At 39.4% G+C, this 26,918-nt stretch overlaps 1 protein-coding gene across 1 annotated transcript in view; it reads left to right on the forward strand.

Moving 5' to 3' along the window:
* negr1 (neuronal growth regulator 1) overlaps positions 1-25,714 on the forward strand; it is a 438,781-nt gene extending 413,067 nt beyond the window's left edge. The window contains exon 7 of the mRNA XM_059984343.1: positions 22,880-25,714. Within this exon, the coding sequence (XP_059840326.1) occupies positions 22,880-22,980 (101 nt within the window). The 3' untranslated portion in view covers positions 22,981-25,714. The remainder of the gene's footprint in view (positions 1-22,879) is intronic.
* Positions 25,715-26,918: the final 1,204 nt, after the last annotated feature.

Genomic DNA, 26,918 nt, shown 5'->3' on the forward strand with positions numbered 1-26,918 from the left:
GATTCAGTAAGTATATCACCGGAAGACCACAGTCTGTGTGGATTGGAAATAACATCTCCACCTCACTGGTAATCAACATTGGCACTCCTGAAGAATGTGTGCTCAAATTCCATTTATAAATTTGCCGATGACACAGCGATTGTTGGCAGAATTTCAGATTGAAATGAGAAGGCGTACAGGAGCGAGATAGATCAGCTGCTTGAGTGGTGTTGCAGCAACAACCTTGCACTCAGCATCAGTAAGACCAAAGAATTAATTGTGGACTTCAGAAAGGGTAAGACGAGGGCACAAACACAAATCCCATTGAGGGATCAGAAGAGGAAAGGGTGAACAATTTCAAGTCCCTGGGTGTCAGTATCTCTGATGATCTGCCCTGGACCCAACATATCGATACACAATAGAGGCTATATTTCAGTAGGAGTTTGAGGAAATTTGGTATGGCACAGGATTGAAATAAGCTGCAGAAAGTTGTGAACACCATCAGTTCAGATGGGCAATAGTCCCCTCAGCCTCCAGGACATCCTCAAGGATTGATGCTTCAAAAAGGCAGTATCCATCATTAAGGACCCCAGTCACCCAGGACATGCCCTCTTCTTATTGCTGCTAGCAGAAAGGAGGTACAGGAGCCTGAAGGCACACACTCAATAATCAGTTTTCTGAATGGGGGTTGAACCCATGAACACTACCAAAACTAGTTTTTTCCTCATTTTGCACTATTATTTAATTTAACCATTTTAATATACTGTATTTATGTGTGTGTTTGTGTGTATATATGCAGTAATATACAGTTCTTTTTTATTTTATGTATTGCAACATACTGCTGCTGCATAGCAACAAATTTCATGACATATGCCAGTGGTATTAAACCTGATTCCGATTCTAAACTCCAGAAGTTAGAAATTAATAGAAGTTTTAACTTTTAATACCTTTTTAGAGCATCTATTTGCTGACATTTTCACAATTCTGACAATATTATTTGTTCATTATCTCATTTTACCAGCTTCAGAGCTGTATAATAGGCTGCATCACCATTTGGATTCCACGGTATGCTTTTGATAAAAGCTCACGAAGAGGTTACTGATTAACAGAAAAATGCTTGTCAGCAGGCAAAACTTTTGCAAAATTTATGATGTGTGTTTTTGAGCAAATAATCAAGTGAGAATTTGTTCTTTTGAAGGAGGTGTTTTTATGAAGATCTAATTAGCAAATATAGTTCAGTTAAGCATTGAAGTTTCTTGTAATCTTTAATTGTGGCATGATGCAGAAAATAGTATTTTGCAGTTTTTCACAAGCTCCAGGTGAGAGGCTGCGACTTACTGGACTACCTGGGAATAGAACAAATGTTCTATTTGATGAAATATGCATAGTGTTGGTTAAGTGATAAAGTGATATCATTCTTACCCTTACCAATTTCTGGTCAAAACTGAAACCAAAGAAAAGGCATTTGAGACATTTTATAGATTGCATTTGTTTTATTATTGTTGGCTGATCTTAAGGTTATTTGTTAGTTTATAGCAAGATGAATAGAGGGCAGAAAATCCTGAAATCTGAGTCCAGGGAGTCTAATTTAAAAGCCTAGAGTTAACATATCATGCATTGCTCTCAAATATCCACTTTCATTTGAAAAAATCGAAACAAAAAGTAGATAGTTTAGGCCTGAAGGATTATGAATCTTTTCCATGTGTAGGATGATAAATCTAATCACACTTTAGACATTTGAAAGGAGGCTCATGAATAAAGAAAACCAGAGTAGTATCTGTGTGCATACCATTTATAGATTCAAGTGGAACTGGAATTGCCAGGGAGGAATAGCACTGAAATAATCTGATTACATTTCTATTTGTAGTCTTTGAATATGCAGTTTATTCCTCATTGCTGATTTACTGAAGAAAAATGAAGTTAAGGATTTTGTTTATCAGCACAAGTAAAACACTACCTAGCTTCTTAACTGAAAGCTTGGATGGTGATAAATGATCATTCCCCAGGGTACCAGTGATAAAATAATGTGAATCCATTTAGCGCAATGTTGATATTTCAGATCAAAGACATTTGTCTCCTTTGCTTCAGTTCTTCATGCTTCTATGATGGAGTGATCATCGAGGCAAGTCAGAAAGATTGCCAAGTTCAGTGGCCAGATGATGCCTACAGCTCCATAGTAACAATGAACATAACAACGATGCTTCCATTTGTACAGCACCTTTAAAGTGGCCACAACATTTCTCAGCACTTTTAGCAAATAGGAATTCCTTATTGATTAGTTTGTGGTATACGACTCTTCAGTTTGTAAGTGTGCCTCCGAGCTTCCAAGATCATACCTGATGTCTTACAAAGAACTTCTGTGGGTGTTGGAAATCTGGAACAAAAATTGCAAATGCTAAAATAAAAAGAGACAGAAAATGCTGGAGAGAGAGAGAGAAGCAGGGTTAAGGTTTCTTCAAAAGTAGATGTGAGAAAAAATGTGTGCTTTAAGTTAACGGGAAGGAAGAAAGAGGTCAAAGTGAGTGTCAGATTTCTAGCAATTGCTGTGATCTACATCTCACAACTTCAGCATGCTCAGGCTGTTATTTTCCCCTCTCACTAGCTCCCCTCTTTTATCTCCCTTTGATCACATTTCTCCAGGGAAGTCAGCAGTGATTTGCTAGATGCAGTGTGTCAGCTGGACAACACGTTGGTCCCAGACATTCCGTTTTTCTCTGCACATTTCCTCTTCAACATACAACAGGCTGTTGTCTCATTTTTTTCCAGTTCTGATGATGGCTGTTGACTTGAAATATTAGCATTGCTTTTCTTCCTTCAGATATAGTTTGACCAGCTGAGTATCAACTGCATTTTCTGTTTTTTATGTCAGTTTTACTGTTTCAGTAGGTTTCACTATTTGAATGCTGGAAACAGTCTGGCAATTGGATAAGTTCTATGAAAAGGTAAACATTGTTAACATTTCAGGACTTAACTTCAAAGCACTCATGTTCCAATGTGGAACCACAGCCTCCCTTTCAACGAGGCACATGGCAGCATTTCACTTGTCAGGGGCCTATAATTTTCAAAATGAAAACAAAAAAAAAATGATGCTGGAAATCACATATAAAAGCAGAATATGTTAGATATTCAGCAGGCAAGCCAGCATGAAGGGAGAACTTGTTGCCATTTATGTCAGTGATTCTTCAACAGAATTTTTGGATAATGATTCTGCTCCGCAATTTATACCTCTTCCAGAAGAAAAAAAAATATTTCTTGATCCATTAAATCTCACTGACTTGAATGAAACATGAATTGACCTACTGGAAATTCCACCATCCAAGATAATTTGCTATTTCCTTTAGTTTCACAGTATCCAGCTGCCCATTCCTCTAATCATGCCATGTAAGGAACCTGTTTTCACGTAAACTAGACATTGAGCAAATGCGTGCTTTAAAATAACTCAGAGCTTTGTGGTTAATTCCACAATTGGATGCAGTTTCCAACAATACTCTTAACAGTCAGCATTGTGAAACACTACTCAATACCATGTTAATCTTTTTCCAAGCTCTGGGTGCTGTAAGTAACTTAGTTGCCTTTACTTATCATTTATTCAGATAACATATTCATCATTGCCAAAGCCAACATTAATCACCCACCTGTAATTGCCATGGGTGTGGGTTTCTTAACCCACTGAAGTTGTGTCGTGAGAAGGTTCCCAAAGTTCTACAAGGGAGAAGTTTACAGGATTTTGATCCAGTAACTATATAGGGACAGTGCAGCCCAAGTTATAGACTGTTACTTTGTGGCGTTAATATGCATTGCCGGGGAGCCTGTCCTTTTCAGTTGTGGATTATACTACCATTGCCGTAGCCTAACAAAGTTGGCTCAGCGTGGAGTAAGATTATTATAGAGATTGGTACATTTGAGGAGATATTTTCTTTTCCACAAGGCTAAAGACAGAATCTTACACTTTTAATCAAAACAGACCTACATAATTTTGAGTCTCAGAACAATGGATTTGTTCAGCACTTTTATTAGTTAGAGAATAATTTCTTTTCCAGCAAAAGAGTGTACTGAAGAGTAAATGTTTTGCCATCTTGTGATTAAGAGAATGTGTTTGCATCTTTTAAAGAAAGATTAGATGCATATTTGAAGTTGAAAAAGATCCAAGATTATGGATAGAGGGAATTAGTAACGGATAATTTTCACATAGCTGGCAAAAGTTTTATAGGCTGAAATGATTACTGTTATGAACCCCATAACTGGGTCACTTACCAGCAAAGCCGTTGAAGTCTGATGATACTATTTTTAACAGTATTTATTAGTAAAAATACACAAAAATAATATCAATGCAAATATACAGATAATATACATCGTCAATACTAAACCTAGAAGTGCGGGTATAATAATAATCAATAAGAAATAAGCTCTTCGTTCAGTTCATACAGGCTGCAGCCATTGGGGACTGCTGTGTTGCAATTGTTGGAGAGAGAGAGAGATTAAGAGAGAACTTGCCGGCTTTCCTTTATGATTTCGATCCGTCAGGAGTCTCGTTGTCATGGCCGTTCAATTGTGACCTCTCCTTTAGCTAAACCGTTCTTCTGCGGTGAGGCTGCCACCCCAGGCAAGGGAGGATGCACACGAGCCCCCACCGGCTTGTGCTATAAAACGCTGTCACGGGATTTCTAGCGTTTCTCCTGGCGCGTCTAAAGGGGTTGTTCCCCAGACCCTCTTTTATCCTTACTCATGGGGTCTCAGATATCAATCAGGTTGGGATGATGCAATCCCTCAACCAGCCCACTCTGGTTGTCCCCTGAGGGGTTTCAATGAATAGTACAGTACTCAATAAACAATTCCTTCTCCAAGAGACAATGGCAGTTATCAGTCGTTCCGTTCCGCTGATGTCAGGACACATTCCAAACCCTGTGTATTCTGCGTGTCTCTCTCTCATTTCCTGGGTCCCAGACCCGAATTAATAGCGATCTTGCAATTCTCAAAAAGGAGGGGGCAACTTTGTACCCTTCGGCCCCTCAGAGTTGCTTCACCTTCATAACACCCCCTTCCTTCTAGGATTTTTGCCACAGGTAAAAATTAATTAATACAGAGTCTTACAGGATTTCAGAATCTAACACAATACAAAAGAGTTTTTTTTCACTACAGAGTAATACAGATATGCATTCAATTCAGCATCTAAACAGTTAGCGATTACATTGTCATGTCCTTTAATATCTTAATATCTTGTACATTAATAAATTCTTGTAGCATCAGACTCCAATTTAATAACCACCTATTTTTATTCCTTTTCTTCAGCAAAACAAAACTAAAGAGTTGTGATCTTTGCTTACGTGTATATTACAAAAGATCATGCAAATACTAATCTTTATTTTACTTTCAAACTTAACAGTTAATCTTCCATGGGGTTGTCTTTGTTAGTTACATGCTTTGTCAAAATCCCTTAAAACCGAATCCTGGTATTTAAAGTGGCATCCCGTCAACCCTCGCCCCTTTTCCAGTTAACTCCCACGTGGTTAGCTTATATACTAGTGTGGAATAGGCTTTTGCATGCTCCTTTCATAGGAGTTATTTTATCAACAATGTTTTCCAAACTTAGCCCATTTGCTGAATTTCCACACAATTCTTTATTTTTAAGCAAGTCGTTAGTTTTATCTGCAGGACCCTTCATTCTATTGGTTTTCAGTTTAAAATCTGCAAGCGATTCCTCTTTGTCCAAACAACATTTCAAATTCTGCCTCTTCATAGCACACTCTTGAATAACAATAGTGTGTGGGGCACCTTTACATTCCAAATCAACCTGTAATTGATTCGCAGGCACGTGTTAACAGGCCATTGTCCCTTCAGCCTGGTTCCTGCTTCTGACACCATTCCAGACTTTAAATTTCCTTAATTCAATTTAGGAACTACACTTTTCCCTTCTCCTTCAATAATAAGATTCACATCACCACCTTTTATCTCCTCACTAACTTTTAACACACCTTCGAACAAAAACAACTAGTCACTTCCCACTAGTACCAAGGTTAACCCTTTCTTCACTGAACCAAGACCATCTGACCCACAAGGACTGCATTCCTTTTTAACTGAATCAAATACCTCAGACTTTTCCTGAGTTTCATTACTAGGTTCAGTACCACGTGCATCCACATCTTGGACACACTCAAACGGGACATCTGCCTCTTCCAGGCTTTCAATACCCGTCCCCTTTTCAAATTCTAAGTTCCCCTGATCCTCCCAGTTACTCTCTGGGCAACTCCCTTCCGGAGTAAACTCAACCCTGCGGGCTGACACAACCTTATCTGCCAACCCAGCAGACTCCTTCAAGGTAATGGCATCCTTTTCATCTCAGACTGCCCTCATTTCATTATCGGGAACACATTTAAAATTTTCAACTTCTTCAAACAGTTCTGTCAAGCCAGACAGATCATCCATGTCCGACCCTGGACCTTCTAACAGCCTTATCTGTTTCTCTTTTTTACTCTGTGTCTCTATAAATTTCCTCCTCGCTAAGGGTAGGTCTACCTCCTCTCCCTTACTCTCTTTCACTTTCCTATTCTCTGTTTTACCACCCTCTAACCCCTCTTGGTGCAGGGTCGGTAAAAACATCTCAGCCAAATCGATACTGGCCTCTTTCTCAGCTGCCTTTCTTGACGTGCTGCGAGTGGTCGCGCATGCGGGATAGATCGTGGAATCTAGGGGCGGGTCCTCAACGCTTACAGGCTGGTTCGTCGGCTCCATGGCCGACCAAACTTCGCCACCAGCTAAATCATTACCCAGAAGGATGTCTACATCAGTTCTCGGAAATTCTGATCGCACCCCTATTTCAACTGGTCCAGATACCAGCTCACAATTTATAATGATCCTATGCAAAGGCACCACTTCTGTCCCTTTTCCTATACCTCTCAAAGCCACCTCCCCAATCTCGGGACCAAAATCTAGTACCTTACTGCGAATCAATGACAGCTCAGCTCCAGTGTTTCTCCGGATCCACACTGGAACTGGTGTGTCTCCCTCTTTCACAGACACGGTTCTTTCTGAAATAAATTTCTCAGGCCCCTCTCGTATTCTGTCTACCTGGGGCTTTCTCGTCAATTTACTGATTAACACAATACATCCTGTAGGGACTGCTGCTTTCCCTTTTCCTGTCTCCTTCCTCGGAGCAAAGCACTTAGATGCAATATGACCCACCTTTCCACAATTAAAACAGGTCAAGCCAGGACCCCTCCTGCTATCTTGCCTTTCCTCCTCCTTATTTTTACCGCTAGCTCCCGGCTGAATCTCTGCTTCAGCCAACGGGCTTTCTGTACCATTCCCATGGTCTTTCTGGTAACTTTTATTCGAGGAAAACTTTGTCTTGTGGGTGAGGGCATATTCATCTGCGAACCTAGCAAATTCGGATATGGACTTATTCGACTTCTCGTTCAAATACATCCGGATATCATCCGAAACACAACCTTTAAATTCCTCAATCAGAATTAACTCCCTGAGATGCCGAAAATCTTCTTCCACCATTTCTGCTGCACACCAATGATCCAAGAGCACACCCTTCTCATAGGCAAACTCTGCATACGTCTGATTCCACCCTTTCTTTAAATTTCTGAACTTTTGTCTATAGGCCTCAGGTACCAATTCATAGGCCCAAAGAATGGCCTCTTTTACTCTTTCATAATTCTCAGACTCCTTCTCCTCCATGGACAAAGCCGCATATGCCCGTTGTGCCTTCCCTTTTAACACACTTTGTAACAACGCCACCCACTGATCTCTGGGCCACTTCTGACTCACTGCCACCTTTTCAAAATGCAAGAAATAACTATTGTTATGCCTGTGCCCCAACTCTGAGGGGCCGAAGGGTACAACGTAGCCCCCTCCTTTTTGAGAATCACAAGATCGTTATTAATTCGGGTCTGGGACCCAGGAAATGAGAGAGAGACACGCAGATTCCTCAAGGTTTGGAATGTGTCCTGGGCCTCCAAGAGACAAAGCCACAGATAATGGCTATTAGCTCTTGGAGACAGAATTGTGTATTGAGTACTGTACTATTCATCGAAGCCCGCAGGCAATGAACAGAGGGGGTTGGTGGAGGGATTGCATCATCCCAACCTGATTGACATCTGAGACCCTGTGAGTCAGGATAAAAGAGGGTCTGGGGAACAGCCCCTTTAGACGCACCAGAAGAAACGCTAGGAATCCTGTAACAGCGTAATAGCGACAGCCGGTGGAAAGCCCACGTGCGTCCTTTTCCATTTGCCTCAGAATTGGTGGGCCTTACCAGGGAAGAATGGCTTTAGCTAAAGCAAAGGAGAAATCAGCCCCAAAGACTCTCAAAGGATTGACATCATAAAAGGAATGGGCAAGTTTTAAACTCTGTCTCTTGACTCCAATCAAAGGCTGCAGCCTGCAAGAACTTGAGTGACTTTTATATTTCCATCGGACAATACATTATCCCTTAGACAATGACAGAGCTATTTCTTAGTGATTATTATTATACCCGCGCTTTTAGACTTAGTAGTGACAACGTATGTTTGCATTGATATTATTTTTGTGTATTTTTATCAATAAATACTGTTAAAAATAGTTCCATCAGACTTCAACGGACCTCTCTATCTTTGCTGGTAAGTGACCCAGTTACAGGGTATGTAACACAATCAACATCCGTCTCCTCTAACGGAGGTACTAACCTAAACTCCCTACTAACATTAAATCTTTCCTCTCGGTCTGGCTCTTGAGTTCGCTCTTGCCTTAACTTCTCCAGGTCCATCTCATGTTGCCTCTGTTTCTCCTTCTCCCTTTCCTTTTCAACTCTTTCCTTCTCCTTTCCAGCCCTTTCCTTCTCTTTTTCAGCTGCTTCCAGCTGTTTTAACTTAATTTCATGCTCCGATCTGAATTTTTCCAACTCTAACTGAGCAGTCCCACTAGCTGGTACCTTTTCAGGGATATTTTCCAATACCTCAGCCGAAAACAAATTCTTCACAATATAATACTGAGTTCTGGCCCTCCGCACCTCCCACTTTTTCATTGACAATCTCACCTCTGCGAGGTTTAGTTCTTTCGCAATATTTATCAAGTCCGACTTTGTAGCAGCCTCTAGCGCCTCCAGAGTCGGGTTTTCTATAAATTCGTCTACATCCATCTTTGCTGGTTTCCCATCTGGTTACCCGCTCAACCAGATCCAAGTTTGGACTTAGAAGCCCGATTTACTGGCCCTCCAATTTGGTATCAAATCTCGAGACGAAGCCCCACATTGTTACGAACCCCGTAACTAGGTCACTTACCAGCAAAGATAGAGACATCCATTGAAGTCTGATGATACTATTTTTAACAGTATTTATTAGTAAAAATGCACAAAAATAATATCAATGCAAATATACAGATAATATACATCGTCAATACTAAACCTAAAAGTGCGGGTATAATAATAGTCAATAAGAAATAAGCTCTATCATTGTCTAGGGGATAATGTATTGTCCGATGGAAATATATAGTTCATTCAGCTCATACAGGCTGCAGCCATTGGGGACCGCTGTGTTGCAATTGTTGGAGAGAGAGAGAGAGATTAAGAGAGAACTTGCCGGCTTTCCTTTATGATTTCGATCTGTCAGGTGTCTCATTGTTGTGGCCATTCAATTGTGACATCTCCTTTAGCTAAACCATTCTTCAGTGGTGAGCCCACCACCCCAGGCACGAGCCCCCACCGGCTGTCACTATTAAACCTTGTCACGGGATTTCTAGCATTTCTCCTGGTGCGTCTAAATGGGTGTTCCCCAGACCCCTCTTTTATCCTTACTCATGGGGTCTCAGATGTCAATCATGTTGGGATGATGCAATCCCTCAACCAGCCCACTCTGGTTGTCCCCTGAGGGGTTTCAATGAATAGAACAGTACTCAGTACACAATTCCTTCTCCAAGAGACAATGGCATTTATCAGTGGTTCCGTTCCACTGATGTCAGGACACATTCCAAACCTTGTGTATTCTGGGTATCTATCTCTCATTTCCTGGGTCTCAGACCCGAAATAATAGCGATCTTGCGGTTCTCAAAAAGGAGGGGGCGACTTTGTACTTTGTACCCTCAGAGTTGTTTCACCTTTGTTACAATTACTTTCTGCCTTGCGGAAATTATTCATTGTTGACACTATCAAAATGTTGCATTTTTTACCATACTCAATTTTTCCTTTGTCATTTTATCTTTCTGTACCCCAAGTCAAGCAATATTTTTCTGAGATGACATTCTTGCCAGCTTTTTTATGTCTTCAAAATGTCCTCCATTATGAGTCATAATCCTTTAGAAAATTTCTGATTTTAGTTTTAAAATTAATATGCAGCTGGGATCTTTATCAAGCTGTTTTATTAGTGAGCACTTTAAAGTGTCAACCTGTATCTGTCCGTTGAGGCTTGAGGACAGTGCATAACTTTCCACTCTCATTCATCATTTGTGTTGAATGTTAAGGACTAGAACTGGATTTAGGTTGCTTGCTTGTCTGCACTGTTGAAAGGATTGACAACATATTCTCTCACTGTTTTCACTCTTGAGGAGAAATGTGGAAATGGACAGTCTGTTATACTGGCGTCAGTTTTCAGCAAGTAATGGAAGTACAGCTTTTGCTACACACCTGATGTATAGCTGCCCTCAGACAGTCTGAGGGCTTGTCAGCAAAAATCTCTTCTCCTTTTATGCCATCAGCTTTAATGTGGCAGCCTCAGTAGGGACTCTATGAGGTTTATGAGCAAGAAAGTGACATTTTGCAATGTTCAATCAATCAAGTACAAGATTCCTCTTTAAAACATGCAGAAAACAGTAAAAATATATAAGGAACATTTGATTCATTATACAGGAAGAAAAAATAAAATTGGTCCAGGCATATGAAATTAAGGAAAAGAAGTAGAAGAGCAAAATGGGAAATCCATAAAAATGAATATTTTTATTCCTTAAAACCTTTGATCGTGTTTGAGATATCTATGTACACCAAGCTCAAAAAAACTGAGTCTTACACTTAGTACAACTCATTATTGAGTGTTGTGGAAGTGGTAGGGAAGCTATTGCAAAATTCAGATGTTCATGGTTAATCTACACATGTAAGGGCAAGAATCGTTCATGGTTAGTCAACGCAGCTTTGGTGGCAGGAGATCCAATATGACAAATTTGATTTAGTTTTTTAAAGAAGCAGCAAAATATATTGATATGGGCAGTGCTTTTGCATCTATGGAAAGAAATGGACTATTGAGGTTTTAGGCTGTGACTCTTCATTAGGACTATCAGTTTTTCTCTATTGATGCTCACTGGCCTGCAAGGTTCCTCCACCATTTTGTCTGTGTCCCTCTCATAATCTTATTTGCTTCCATTAGATCTCCCCTCAGCCTTTGATGCTGCAGACAAAACAGCCCAACTTTTTCCTCCCATCTCTCTTGTATCTAATACTCCCTAATCCAGAAAATATCATGTGGAATTTCTCTGCACCCTCTCCAAAGCCTTCACATTCTTCCTGTACTTCAGCAGCCAGATCTGTACACAGTAGCATAGAGCTGAAACTTGGCTTCCCATTTTTTATACTCAGCATCCTGACTGATGAAAGTGAGTAGGCAGCAAGCCGCCTTTACCACCCTATCTGTATCCTGCTGAATCCTTTAACAACCTTCCTCACTATCCATAGCTCTGCAAAGTTTTGTACTAATCAGTCCATCTACATTTTCATTCAAATATTATATATCACAAACAGAGGTTCCAGCATGATCCTTATGGAACAGCACCGGTCACAGACAACCTTTGGACACCCCTCCATCACTACCCTCTGCCTTATATGGCCAAGCCAATTTTGAATGTTATCCAACTCTGACTCCAGCCTGGTCCTTGACCAACAGCACCTCCAGGCCGGGACTTTACACGCTGCTGCTGGAACCCTTTCTCCACTTTCCCCACCACCACTCTGCAATCCCGTGTCTCAGATTCCACATTCAGCTCTTCAGAATCCTTGGAGACTTCATCTTACTCCACCTCTCCTTTCCTGAAAAACCCAACCCTCCCCTCTCCTCAGAAACTACCAACCCGCTTCCCTCTCTGATCCCAGCTCTCATCCTTGCCAGGTCTTAACAATTCCCTCTGAACACTCTGTCCTCAATAAGGGCCTTGGCTTTACCCCGCTGCATCTACACCAAAGTGAGTTCCACATCCACCATGATGCTGAGTTCTTCTTTTGCTGACTCTGTCTCTGTGCCTACTTCTTTGGCAGGGACTCTCCAGCCCACACCAATGACCCCTTCTCCCATCATCAACATCCCTCCTCTTCCTTGTCACCCCGCTCTGATTTTCTGCCTGCTCTGGATCTTTTTATTGCTAACTGCCAATAAGACATCAACTATCTCGACTTTATCACTCCTCCCTCCAATTCTAACATCACTCATTCCGAATGCATTGCTCTCCACTCTCTCCACACTAATCCTAACTTCCACTCTGCCCTCAACTTTACCAGATTCATTTCCAAAACATCCCACCCCTTTCTCAATCTCTCTATCTCTGGAGACAGTTTATCTACTGATATCATTTATAAACCTACTGTTTCTCACAGCTACCTTGACTATACTTCTTCCTACCCTGGCACTTGTAAAATTGCTATCCCCTTCTCTCAGTTCCTCCATCTCCACCACATCTGCTGTCAGGATGAGGCTTTCCATTCCATTCCTGAACTAATGAGCTGTCCTCCTCCTTCAAAGAAAGGGCTTTCCTTCCTCCACCATCAACACTTCCCTCAGCCACATCTCTTCCAGTTCACACATGTCTGCCCTCACCCCCATCCTCCAGCCACCCCACCAGGGATAGGGTTCCTCTTGTCCTCACCTACCACCACAGTCACCTCCCCATCCAGCACACAATTCTCCGTAACCTCCACCATCTCCAATGGGATCTTACCACCAAGCACATCTTTCTCTCTCCCCATTTTTTGCTTTCCACAGGGAGCACCCCCTATGTGACTCCCATGTCCATTCATCCCTCCCCACTGATTTTCCTCCTGGTATTTACCCTTGTAACTGGGCCATGCCATACCTGCCCCTCCACCTCCTCCCTCTCTACCACTCAGGACCCCAAACAGTCCTTCCAGGTGAGATGACAGTTCCCTGGTGGGTCATTTAGGATCATCTCATGTATCTGGTGCTCCTGGTGTAGCCTCCTGTATATTGGTGAGACCCAACATAGATTGGGAGACAGCTTCGCTGAACACCTACGTTCTGTCTGTCAAGAAAAGCGGGATCTTCGATGGCCACCCATTTTAATTCCACTTCCTATTCCCATTCCGACATGTCAGTCCATGGCCTCCTCTACAGTCGCGATGAGGCCAAACTCAGGTTGGAGGAGCAACACCTTATATTCCATCTGTTTAGCCTCCAACCTGATGGCACGAACATTGATTTCTCAAACATCTGGTAATTGCTCCCCACTTCATAATTCCCATTCACGCTTCCATCTCTCACCTTATCTCCTTCCTGCCCATCACCTCTCTCTCTGGTTCTCTTCTCCCTTCCTTTTCTTCCATGGTCTTCTGCCCTCTCATATCAGATTCCCCTTTCTCCAGCCCTTTATCTCTTTCACCTATCAACTTCCCAGCTCTTTACTTCACTAAACACAAAGTACACTGCAGATGCTGTGGTCAAAGCAACATGTACAACAAGCTGGAAACTATGAATGCTGCCCGACCCGCTGAGTTCCTTTACTTCACTCCCTCCCCCTCTCCTGGTTTCCCCTATCACCTTCACCTTCTTGCTCTAACTTCTCAACTTTTTTTCCCCATTTCTGATGAAGGGCCTAGGCCCAAATCATCAACTGTTTACTGTTTGCCATAGGTGTTGCCTGGCCTGCTGAGTTCCTCCAGGTTTTTTGTGTGCTGTTTGAATTTTATCCACCAATTTTCCATGGATTCATGTGTATTAAGTCTTCTGAATCAGCCTACCATCAGGGATCCTGTTGAAAGCTTTACTAAACATTTATTGCCCCATCCCCACCAATCATCTTCATCACCTACTTCAGAGGGGATCTGATAGAGAAAGAAAATTACCTGGTGCAGTTGCAGCTTGGAATGCATTCCTGAGAAGATGGTGGTGAGAAATACTCCAGCACAATCTCTGAGTGAGCAATTGAATCATCAAGCATAGTAAGGTGACAGACTAAGTGCTGGAAAATGGAATCAATGTAGAAGCTTCTTGACAGGTGGAGATGCTGGGCTGAAGTGCCTGTTTCAGTGCTGTATAGCTCCATAATCTTTTTCTCAAGGAGTGAATGTTCACACTCGTAAAATAACATTCTCAGAGCCAGTGGCATATCCTTTATTACATTATTAACAATGTCTACCCTTAAAACCTCTACCGTTTCAGCGTGTCTCTCAATTAAGAATAGTGAGCAATTAGCCAATAATATTTATTTCCCTGCACCTTCTGTCACCAGAAACTGCAACAGGGGAGCCGATGGAGCAACAAATTCTTTCACATTCTTGGTCTCAAACAAACAAGTACAGACACCAAGAACTGTTGTTTAATAACGCTGTTTTGAGCTAATAGTGCTGCAACATTTGAGGCGTGCATGAATATACAAATTGGCTTATCAAATCCAGTTAGCTCATTGTTAGCATTTCACACTGATGCACATTGAGAAATATAAGGTAGTAACCTAAGAATCCATGAAATTGTACTGGTAATGTATGATTTGTCCAGGAAAAATGTGACACATGAGATAAAAATCTTGATTGTCTAATCATTTACTAGTAGGCAGACTTTTTACATAGAATTGTAGTTTCAGGCTTAATTTTTTTTTGTTTTCATATATTAATCTAATTAAGCAATTTGAACAAGACATTGCTTTAACTTCAAAAATTTAGTTATTTTTCCTTACAGTAAATATGGCTTAAAATAATAATGTGGAAAACTTATCAGTAATATACATGGAAGAATCGGTGTAAGTGACATTTGGCATATGTCGTGGTTTTAATATTGTATCATCTTATGAGGAAAGGAAAATGATATTACCATCTACTATATGAGTGGCCTGTATTAACTAAGTGGATTAGACCAAGTACAATGTAAATAATTCTGACATGTTTCTGGTTAATAGAGCACCTACAGGATATTGTAGGGAATTTATTCAATAGTTTGTCTGATACATCATGGGAAATGGACATACGAAGTTATGAATAGGGTTGCTAATTTGCATTGGTGGTCATCAGCTGTGATTTATAGCACAAAGCTACATATTCTTGTTTCTCAGGGACTTTCATCCTTTGCTATTCTAACATTACCAATTTTATTTCACCTTTGCCCAATATCACCACTGCATCATGTCATCTCTTACATTAGCACAATCCTGCTTGATATTTTCTCTGCTGTTTTTCAGTCGTGACTAATTTTGGGCTTCCATCTCCTTTGTGTAGATTCTTCTCACTTCCCTCTCCAAATGCGTGCTGTGCCCTAATCTATTTTGCTACCAGAGTGCAACATAACCTGGCTGCTTTCTTCATTGATATTCACACCATTTAATAAATGGCTCATTTTGAAGTTGTCTGTCACTGGTGCATTACAAAAATAAAATTCAGTTCTCCTTCAGTGGAGACACCAAATCACCAAAGAATATTTGTATAAATCTTTTAATGTCAAATTTAAACTGTGCAGATGTATAACAAAATATTTTGTACAAGTGATACACTGTAAATTAAGGCTTCTAACAACACCTTTTGTCTTAACAAAAGAAGAGCCATTCAATTGAACAAACCCTTTCTTGCCAATATATTCACTATCAATTCTACTTAATATATTTCTTGAGGTCAAAGTTTCTTCATCCTAAAACTGAGTTAAGATCAAAGTTTGAATTCCTGACATCTTCTATGTAGGCTTAGCAAGATGGTGTCCTTTTTGTTAGATTTTCAGATGAATAGCCTGTATGTCTGTTTCTCCAAGTTTTCTCTATGCTAAATCAACATTTAATTAGTTAATACACTAATTAAAATGATACATAAAATCCTGTGATATTGGTATTTGCGAATTTATATGCAAAGGTTAATTCTGATTTGACATCCAACACCTGTGTCATTGTTGCAGTCCGGTATCTTTAATGTTAAGTTGAGGTGTAAGGAAATAGTCAAGGAACAGATCCCAGCAATAAGTCTAATTTTTCCAATGCGGATTTTGTTGAAGTGCAATGCAATGGATATGTACTACTGAAAATTGCTGGAGGAACTCAGCAGGTTAGGCAGCATCAATGAAAAAGACTCTTCATGACCTGAAACTGTTTGCTCTTTTCCATTGATCCTGCCTGGCCTACTGAGTTCCAACAGCATTTTGTGTTTGTTGCTTGGATTTCCAGCATCTATAGATTTTCTCATGTATGTGGATGGTACAACAGCAAACTCAGGATGATGCATATTTTTTTCGGTGCTTTGGTATCATCAAGAACTGTTGGAACTGCTGTTGTAAGTTCAACAAAACATGTAGTAAATGTGCAGTACTTGAGCCTTAAAGGTATCTGTGATACTTGGGGAAAATTGATCAGACAAAGAAGATATTCAGTATTCTGCTGGGAGACTACACAACTTCATTGGACTCTACTGAAAGTTAGACAGACAGTGGGGCCTTCTGATTGTTTCTGATGTTGGACACCTCAGAACCAGCCAATGGCTTGCACTCTGTCTGTTCTAATAATATCTGTTCACTTGTTTTATCTATAAAAGCTTCCATGTCATTTAACAATTGTGTGGTAGGAAATGTATTACTTGCTCTTAGAATCTATATATATGTACAAAAAACAAACAGCAGAAGTTACAAAGTGACATTGATAGTGTCCTTAGAAAAGCTTAAGATTAATTACCAGATACATCCAAAGTCGAGCTTAATTTCAATATTAATAGTAAGCTGAAGGAGCAATTGCAGGTTGATGGCTGTCTTTGTGGTTTCAAAAGCTTTGGAAAGGTTGTTGAGGTGAACCAATTGATGGCAGTACTTTATTGTGATAGCACCACATACAAATGCTAAGATGGCATATTACAATGCAAGTTGCATAAATTGCACAGTATTTTTTTCTGAATATCATTGATATATTTCCCACCATATGTTTATACAGATAGTGCAGATAAAAAAGCCATTTGTACAAGCCACCTTTTTTCATTTTTTTGCAGGCAGTTTATTTCATGGTGTTATTGTACAATATGTGAATACTTTGAAGGACACTACTCCTTTTATGTTGCCACCCAATACTGGTGTTCGTCTGTTATCATCTGTCTGTCAGTAATTGTTTGCTGCATTATCTTTCCTAAACTGATGAAAGATATATGTCATTTCTGTTTTTCTTCCTCTCCCCTTTTTGTAGAACTAATTGAGCCAACTAGTTTTACTAGTCAACCTAGTCCTCCCCTAACCACAGGTCAGTATACCCGCATGCATTTAGACAGATTCTTTTGATACTTTTATTTTATAAACTGAGAGAAAAGTGGGAACATTAATTACATTTGTTGTATGTTACTGTTTTTGGCTTAATTTTTGAAGAGTAATATTCCATTTTCAGATTCAGTCATCTGTTGCATTTAAAAACAAGTAGGAAGGAAAATTTAATCAACAGGTTCATGAAATTCTGAAGCTTGCTTACAATCTGTTGTTTCTCTAATCATCTTCTTTGCTGCCTAATTAATTCTGACTATTATCTGCAAATTATGCACCTGCTTACCACAGTGCCTACTTCATGATCACTTCATTTGAACACTCACATTCATATTGCAGCTTGCTAGTGAATTAGAGTTTGTTATTCCAGAGTACTGACCTGCATTCCCAATTAAAAGCTCAATATGTCCAAAAGATCAAAGAGTATTTAAGTAGCATTAATATGCTTTGGGAAGTTTAAATAGTGAACAAGTGTTGTTTCCCTATTAAATATCAAGAAAACAGTGAAATTTGATTTTATGCTTCTTTAATGTAACTCCAAGGATATCACACATTAATAATTTATATAATGCACAACAAACCTCTTTTTAATGTAATAATTTTTTTAAACTAAGACTTACTGAAGCTCCACATTTATTGGATTGAAAACTGAATATGGGCTGCAAGTGCAAGTTCAGGAAATATACCCCAGAAATATCCTTTATTCTAATAACAGAATAACAGCTGGTGTAGAGTTCAAAGCACAGTTTTGTTGATTTCTACAGTTAATTTTCCTTTCCCCTTTGTTTAAAGTGCTTAGAATTTGTTTTTGCTTTATTTTAACACCATCATCTTGACTGATGTTTCACCCATCTCGCTAATTGTTAAATGATGGACTTTTACTTTATTATTAGGTACATATCCAGCAAATAGCTACTTGTGTGCTGAAGGTCATCACGCCCCATCTGTAAAACTATAATCTTGCATAAGCAACCACCTTTGAGGATGACAAAACACATTGATAGTGACCTGGAAATTATGTTTTTGTTTCACATTTCAAAATGGTTAGAAATGACACTTGACATAATGTACCTACTTCCATTTGGTTTTCTGTTGGTGAGGGTGAACAAAGAGAAATCAATGGGTCTGGGTCAGCAATTTAACATTTCTACAGAATCATGGGTTTAGTGAGTTGGACGTTATTTCTTTGTCCCAAGCATTGTATACGGAGTTCATCTGTAGCAATAAAGGCATTGCTACCTGCAACACCAGTGATTGCTTTGGTTGTGGATGTAACACTGAAACTTTAACAGCACTGTTAATAAATGTGTGTTTATTGTGTAGCCTCCTGGTAAGCCTCAGACTCGCTCAGCTGGCTTCCGTCTGGGGGAGCAGCCTTCGGCCCCACCAAACTGAGTAATCAGCGTGTGTAGATGCTGTGTGATGTCCTCACCACGCCAAATAACAGACAGTACACCATATGCGATTAAATGATTACACTTTATAAATCTTACTAGAACTGTGATTAACGGTGATATATGAAAGAAAAGGCACCAGAACTTAACAAAGTCCAACCACTTCATGCACAACCCGTTGGAGCTCTGTTAACGAAGTCTTCTTGCCACCATTCTATCCCCTCCAACTTCCTCGACCTGCCGCCTGGGACCAACAACAGTGGTCAACCAGACGTTCCACATGAATCTGTCCTTGTCTGCTCTTCTTGCTGAAAACCCTGAGCCTCGGGCCCCCACCCAGCTTACAACATTGCATCTTCTCCCTCTAACCCCCTTGTGCCGTCTCCCCAAAAGTCCGCGAAACCTCAGCTCACAGACCCACAAGACAGAATAACATCTATCCCAATTGGTTAACAAAAGAATACAATACCCATTATCATCAATTATAACCCAAGCAAGCTTCGAGAGAAAGCACTCTCTCACCAGTTAGCATAACAAAGAAGCATTTTTACTTTTAACCAACAAAGAAACCATTTTGATCAACACACACAGTAACATAAAGAAAGAAGAAATCCCCTTACAATTGTAATTTGGTGATGGATGTTTACCATGGACCAGGTGGTGTGAAGAGTCTGTTTCCATGTTAAATCTCTCTGTAACCCTATGACTCCATGCTATCTATCACTACTCAAAGACCCTAAACACTCGGTTTCATATGCTATGCTAGACCGTGCAAAGAAAATACAAGTTATGTATATCATTGACTCTGCTTCCTGAGATGATGGTTGGAGGGGAGGGAACCCCAAGGGTTAGGGCACAAGCAGTGGAGCAGAGCCTAGAGGAGTTGAAAGCAATTGTATTTCAGGACTTGAAAAAGTTGAGATGTCTATGGTTGGTATCTGTAAGTGGTGATAGCCTCAGTGAATGACTAGGGAGAGTATGGTCAAAAGAATGTTCAGTGGGAGGTGCACTAGGAGTTATGCGCCTGGTGCTGTGTTTGGATGAGGACCAGAAAATGGGGTTAAGAGGTCAAAGAGATGTGCATAAATAATTAAATTAAAATGAATTTACTTACTTTAGGTTCCCAGGAGAAAGCTGGGGGCTCCTTGAGAACTTGCATTTTATGTTTTAGCAGCGTACTTGAAAGCTATTTGTTCAAAGCGGGTCCAAATGAATCGCCAACCACTGGAAAAAGGTTCCTCAATAATGTCAGTGGAAGATCTGGAAATGTATTGTTTTTGATAAAGTGATTCACAACAAGAAGTGGCAGGTTGAATTGCCAGAGTGAAGCAATTGAATTTAGAAGTTATTTTATCTGCATCTCAGTTAAGGAGAAATCTACTACACATCTGAATTTCAAGACTTTCTTGTCCTTAAGCATCATACTTGCACAGCAAAAAGATGCACTTCACTTTAATTTATAAATACTCATCATTTTAGCATACTATGTATTGAAAAGTTAGTAGCTTGGTCAAATTAACAAAATTAAAACAAGACGTACCAGGAGTTAAACATGAGACCTACCTTAATTGATTTTGGGATAGTCATCAGGATGTTGCTTTGATGAATTTCAGAAGCACTTAGACTTTATCCTATTACGGAAAATTACATTAATTTTGTGCTATAGGGTTCCTGTTGTTTTCTTGTGTTGCTGAATGGTATAAATACTTCAAAGCAAAAAAAAACCCATTAAATTAGTTATGTCTTTCATTGCCCCTTCTTTTGATTCCAACTAAATTATGCTGTTCTTTGAGAATCTCTTATCATGGGAAACTTGAATGACCCAAATAAGTAACTTAAATTCTATCTATTCTGGATTATTTTTGACAAATGAGATATTGGGAATGCATAAATATTTAACAGCTAGTGAAATTTGACAGCCTATAATCTCAAAAAAATTTAACTGAATTCAAATGGTTGCCTTGTGACAGATGAACACCAAACTACTTATATTCCTTTCCCAATATGCATCAAAATGTCTGTGAAATCCATTTTTTTTGCATTGTTCACTTTAAAGATCTGTCCTGTTGATTTGCTCCACAAGCTTGTTAGTCTTTGTGTGAAAATCTTCTTTCTGGCTCTTCTTTCTTCTTCCTTTCTCATTTTAAGCTTCATTTATTGTCTCAGACCATCATCATTGGAGCAATTTTTCAGTTACACTTTGTTAATTGTTTCAAGAAACAACCTCAGGAAATTGTTACTAGAGTTATTATTTATTTACCTACAGACATTTATATGTTCTATTTAGTATTAATTTTATGTATTTCCATCTTTGAAAGAGTTTTTGCACTATTTTACAATTAACTGTTCAGTCGGAGTAACACATCAGAATATTTATGTGCCATTGGGAGTCTGGTAAAATACAGTGTAAACTCTAAGAAATTTTGTTTGATTCTGTCCATTGGCTCAATCTGGTATTTTGATTTACGTCACCTTGTCGAAGATGGTAGTGAATTTTGTCAATGTGGGTCAAAGACAGCTGAGGTGTCGAGTCCACCTCAGGAAACAGACTTGCCACTGACATCTTAAATAAACACACTGACCCTCATATTTACCTCAACTATACCTCCTCCCACCTTGCCTCTTGTAAGAGTGCCATTGCTTGATTCTGTCTAATACATGGCTTCCCCATTGCCATTCCTATACACATCTCCTCATTTCTGGCATGTCTGTGCTGACTGCTTGCCCCTCCCCAACCTCTCCTCTGACAAAGCAGCAATAGAGTTCCATTGGTCATCATATTTCACTGCCAGCCTAAGCATCCAACACACCTACCATATCTCTGCCATTTCTACCAGCTCCAATGTAATCACACCACCAGTCACATTTTACCCTTTCCCTCTTCCTACTTTGTACCGAGTCACTCTCTTTGTGACTCAGTGTTCCTCTCTTCTATCCCCATAACCTGGCAGTGGCTGCCACACTGTCCCTTCACTTCCACCCTTGCCACAATCCAGGGATCTGCACTGCACTTCCACGTGAGGCAGACTTTCACCTGGACCTCTTCCACCTAGTCTACAGGATTCTTTACTCTTGTATGGCCTCCTCAACGCTGATGAACCCAAGAGTTGAAAAGGCAACTGTTCTGAGGAATGACTGCACCAGCTATCTTGAGCTTCCACTTGTATGTTATTTTACCTCTCTTCCCACTCTCATGCTGACTTTCATTGCTATGGAGAGGCCAAACATAAATTGCAAGTACACCATCTCATATTCTGATAGGTTAGCTTACAACCTAATAATATGAACAAGACTATTTCTACATTCAGGTAGCCCACATAAATAACTGTTTTCTCTTTCCTCACACACTCACCCATCCACTCAGTTTTCATCTCCACTTGTAAACCTTTTCCATCCTCCTTCCTCCTTCCTCCTCCCCCACTTGATTTCATCTACCCATTATTCCCTCCTGATCCGTTTCTGTCCCACCTTCCACCAACCCAGCCCTCTTCCTCTTATATACTGTACTCAATATTTCTTCTTCTCTCTCATTCCTGATACAGTTATATGACCCAAAATGTTGTGAAAGGTCTCATGCCTAAATATCAACTGCTTATTCCTGTCCATACGTGCTGCCTGACTCCAGCATTTTGTGCGTGAGTGTGTGTGTCTGCAGAATCTCTTGTGTTTATGACTTGCACCTTTTGCCTTCAGAGATGTTTGAACTGAGTTCATCTATCATCATTCTGCCTTTTGTTAAGATACGGCAGGATATCCATTAATGTTGACTTTGGAATGATACCTTCTTTTAGTATCTCTAAATATATGAATATTAGCTAAGAGCAATACTGGGCTTGGCTGCGAGTACTGAATTTGAAAAGTCCAGCAACTTTTACTGCCTAGTACTGGTGCATGAAATAGTTATGGAGGCAGAGTGGAGTGTCTGGAGGTAATTCCACAGGACTGCCAATACCAAAGTATGATTATTTTTTTCCAGCTAGAATCCTAAAAGTCACTATTGTTCTAAAACATGAAAATCTGGCAATCCAATAGCTGCTGTGAAGAAGCAGGACCTTAATTAATTGCTTGTGATAAGAAGATGTGAGTAAGGCATGATTTCTCTTATTTTCACAGTGCCATCCAAAGAAAAACATGGAATCCCTGGTGGTGCTGAAGTTATTTTATCCTGGTGTTACCTGGTGATGGGACTATCCTTCCTGGTCAGCACATACTAGCAGAGGGGAAACTTGCCAGCCACAATGAACGTGAGTGGGAAAGCATGAAGAAGTTCAAGAATCACTTCCAAGTGCTGGGAACTGGAAACAATCTGGTACAGTTCATTCACAGAAAGTGTGAGAATCAATCAGCAGTACAAACACAGGGATGTGAAACTTTCCTAGAATTACTGATCATGTAAATGTCTAAATTATATTCTTTACAGGTCTTCATCAAGATTTAACATTGAACTCATTGTCCTCAATCAAGCTTTGTAGGCTGTGGAGTTACTTTTTGAAACATAATATTGTATTATCTTGCATAAAAGCTGAAATGCTTCACAATTCACATTAGCCGCCCCTCCTCTCTGCATTAAGGTGCTGGTTACATGCAAGAAAAATTATGGCACGCATGAGATATTATAGCCTATAATATGATTTTGTATGCATAATTTCATCATAACTCTACTGGGCATTCAATGGAAACAGGCCTTGTGTATATAATGTTCCAAAGTTTTAACAAGTTTATCCAAATATATAAATCAGGAAGAACACATTTTTGCAACAGAACAGACTGGTATAAGAGAGGAATCCATTTCAATTAATTTGTCATTTTTCTGTAAACTTAACATAATCCAGATTTCCTCTAAAATACCTTATAGTTAAAGAACACTTGAATTCAAGAAAATGAGAAAGAATAGGGATATTGCAGTTGTGCAATAGTAGTGAGCTGCTTCACAGCTCCTGTGATCTGATTTCAGTCCTGACCTCTGCACTGTTTATGCTCACTTTCTCCCGATCATTGCATGGATCTCCCTTCAGTGCTCTGGTTTCCTCCCACATCACAAAGACAAGTGGGTAGATTAGCTTGGTGCTGTAAACGGCACCTAGTGTAAGTGTAGAGGGGTAATTTTCTGGGTACATGAGGGAAAATGGATTACAGGTAAAGTTAAGTGGGAGAATGGGACTAATGGAAATCCTTGGAGAGCCAGCATAGACTTGATGGGCCGAATGGTCTTCAACATGGGAAGGAAAATGCAGGGAATATGGGAATAGATCAGTCATCTATTGTAATTTACCCCCTTCCGTTTTTCCCTTCGTATTGACATTTTTCAGTGTTCTTGTTGGGTCGAGTCCCATAATGATTTTAGAATATTTCATATTTCCCTACAACAGAGAAGGAGGTGATCTGGTCCAATAAGTCAGTGCTGGCCCTCAGAGCCATGTCATCAATCCCATTCTGCAGCGTCCCTGTAATTTATTCTCCTTCATGCACTTACACACTCATTAATTGCAGTCTAATTCTCAAACCACCTTAGCAAGGCTAGGGGGTCATTCATGGGGCAGTTAAATACCAGCTAGCATGTCTTGGAATGTGGGGCAGCATAAAAACTTGAAAATGCTAGAAATAGGAAATTGTAATACTTTTGGGTAGAAGTAGCAACAAAACGAGATCATCTCTATTTGAAAGGAGACTTGGGCCAGAATCACAACTGATCTCTATATGAGAGTGAGAACCTCGAACAGATCTAATTCTAATCTGATCCCAACCAAAATATTAGACTTCATTTATTTTCCAGCTAATGATAACCATTTACTATTTTCTTTTCATTGTAGAATAAATGAGATTTGTTTTCATTCATATTTTGCATTTAAGATTTAACTCTGTATATACTCCCGGTTTATACTGTAGATGGGCTGATCATACTGAATGAATTTGTGGCTTAAGTACCAATTGCGTGGACTGTCTCTATATCAGCATTTACATTTACAAGTTGTGATCTGTGTGAATTTGCAGCACATAAAATCAACATGTATTAGTTTGTGAAAGTTAACAAATACTACTGCCTTTTCAAAGTTTCAGCTCATTCTAGAGGTAGAAAATGTAAAAGTCAAAGTTTGCCGCTATATGTTAACAAGAATTCTACCATTCAATTATGTATTTCACCAAGTGATTACAAATCCAGTTGGAACAAAGCAAAGTCTTAAATCCAGGCTTCATGATGTCAGAGAAAAGAATCTGCAAAATTCTAAGGCTTTTATATGTTCATGACATAACTCAAAAAGTAACAGAGCCCTGAAGAGAATCTGTTTTCCAATAATGTCTTCTTCACTGAACCAGGCAATGTTTTAATTAACTGTTGCTCCATTCAGAAAAACAGCTGGAATATCAAATGTTTCCTTCATTGAAGAACAAAAATAACCAATAAAACAAATCTGAATATTTGAAAGATTGAGATGAATGTGAGTTAGAAAAGCAAAATAGTATTCAATGGGGGAACTATGATAAATATTCTTCCTTTATCATTTTAATTTATTAAAGTGGAACTAACTTTATCCACATACTTAAAGCTTATATAATTTGATTCCTTTGGCATTTGTGGTTAGCCAAATGACCATGGAGCATCATTTGTTTCCAATGACATCATAAAGAATATGTTTTCTATTGCCCAGCTGCCAACCTAAATCCTCATTTGATGATCAATTTTGCATCTTTATGAATGAGCATTTAGATAGTTTTAATTACAGTACTCATGGAAGGTGGAAGTGAAGCCAAATAGTTGTAAAACATTTATAATTGTGATAACCTCAATGGAAGAAGTGATACAGTTAGTCACCTTTTTAATCATTTTATCTTTTGCAACAAATCTTTGTTTCAAGAAGATTACATTCACTTTATTGTATTGAACAACTGTAATAATGCAGAATGATGAAACTATTTATAAAGTGCCCTATAATAAAGGTGTAGAATGGATCAAACTGATCTATTGGCTGCAGATACAAATCTCTAATCATCTGGTGTATGGTGACTATTTCAAAATTCAAAACAGTTATTCTCAGTATTGAAACCAGAATGTGTTGCATTCATTTCAGGTTGTGGAAATTATATAATATTTTCTTATTTGTTTCGGATACACATATCACAGGGAAGGGTAGAATTTTTGAACCATCCCTAATTGGCCTTAGGTGCTGGTGAGCCTGCTTTTAAAGAGTCATAGTCCTTCTGATGCAAACACTTGCACAGTGTGTTTGTGTGAGTAGTTTCATGTGTTAGACCTTGCACCAAAATGGAACAGTGCTATATCTCTGATACAGACTGGGGCATGGCCTAGAGGCAAACTGCTGGTGGTGATGTTCCCCATCATCTAATACACTTGTCCTAATTGGTAGTAGAGGTCAGCGGTTCAGAAAGTGCTATTTGCATTTTATACCCACTGTAACAATAGCAATGTCAATGATGGAAGGGACTAATATTTAGAGTAGTCAATGGGGTGTTTATCAGGTAGGCTACATTGTACTGGAATAATACAGAGCTTCTTGTGTGTTACTGGAGTTGAACTTTCCTAGAAAAAAAAGAATTTTCAATCATGCCCCTGCAACATGATTTGTAGATGCTGAGGGGAGCAGTGGATGAGTCACTGAATAAATGCTCCTTAAATTAACTGAAATATTGTTTGAAATAAAGCAAAAATAAATCAAACAGTAAAGCATTTAAAGGTTTATCGATATTGCTTAGCTACTAAAAACATTTCTGACACTAAAATTTGCTGCTGAATCAAATTACAGCCAGAGACTAAATGTCCTGAATTGTTTCCACCAAATTACACACATTTGTAACCATTAATACTGCACCTTAATGTGGAATAGCACAAAATGCTCTGCTAAGACTATCCAAAATTTAGGAACAGATATATATTATTACTACTTGTTTTCAGTTTGAGTATGATATCAATACTTTATAAATCAAAAATACTAATTCATTGATATTATAGAGACATTGGTTAGCATCTATAAAGTTTGAACCACTTGATGACTCCTTCAGACAAAGTTGTCTTTTTTTAAGTATTAAGAAAATAGCATACACAATAGTACAGCATATTACTGGCCCTTTGGCCCCTGATGCTGTGCTGACATTTTAACTGACTCCAAGATCAATCTAACCGTTCCCTCCCGCATAA

The sequence above is a fragment of the Hypanus sabinus genome, chromosome 11, assembly GCF_030144855.1.
Source record: "Hypanus sabinus isolate sHypSab1 chromosome 11, sHypSab1.hap1, whole genome shotgun sequence".
NCBI classification, from domain to species: domain Eukaryota; kingdom Metazoa; phylum Chordata; class Chondrichthyes; order Myliobatiformes; family Dasyatidae; genus Hypanus; species Hypanus sabinus.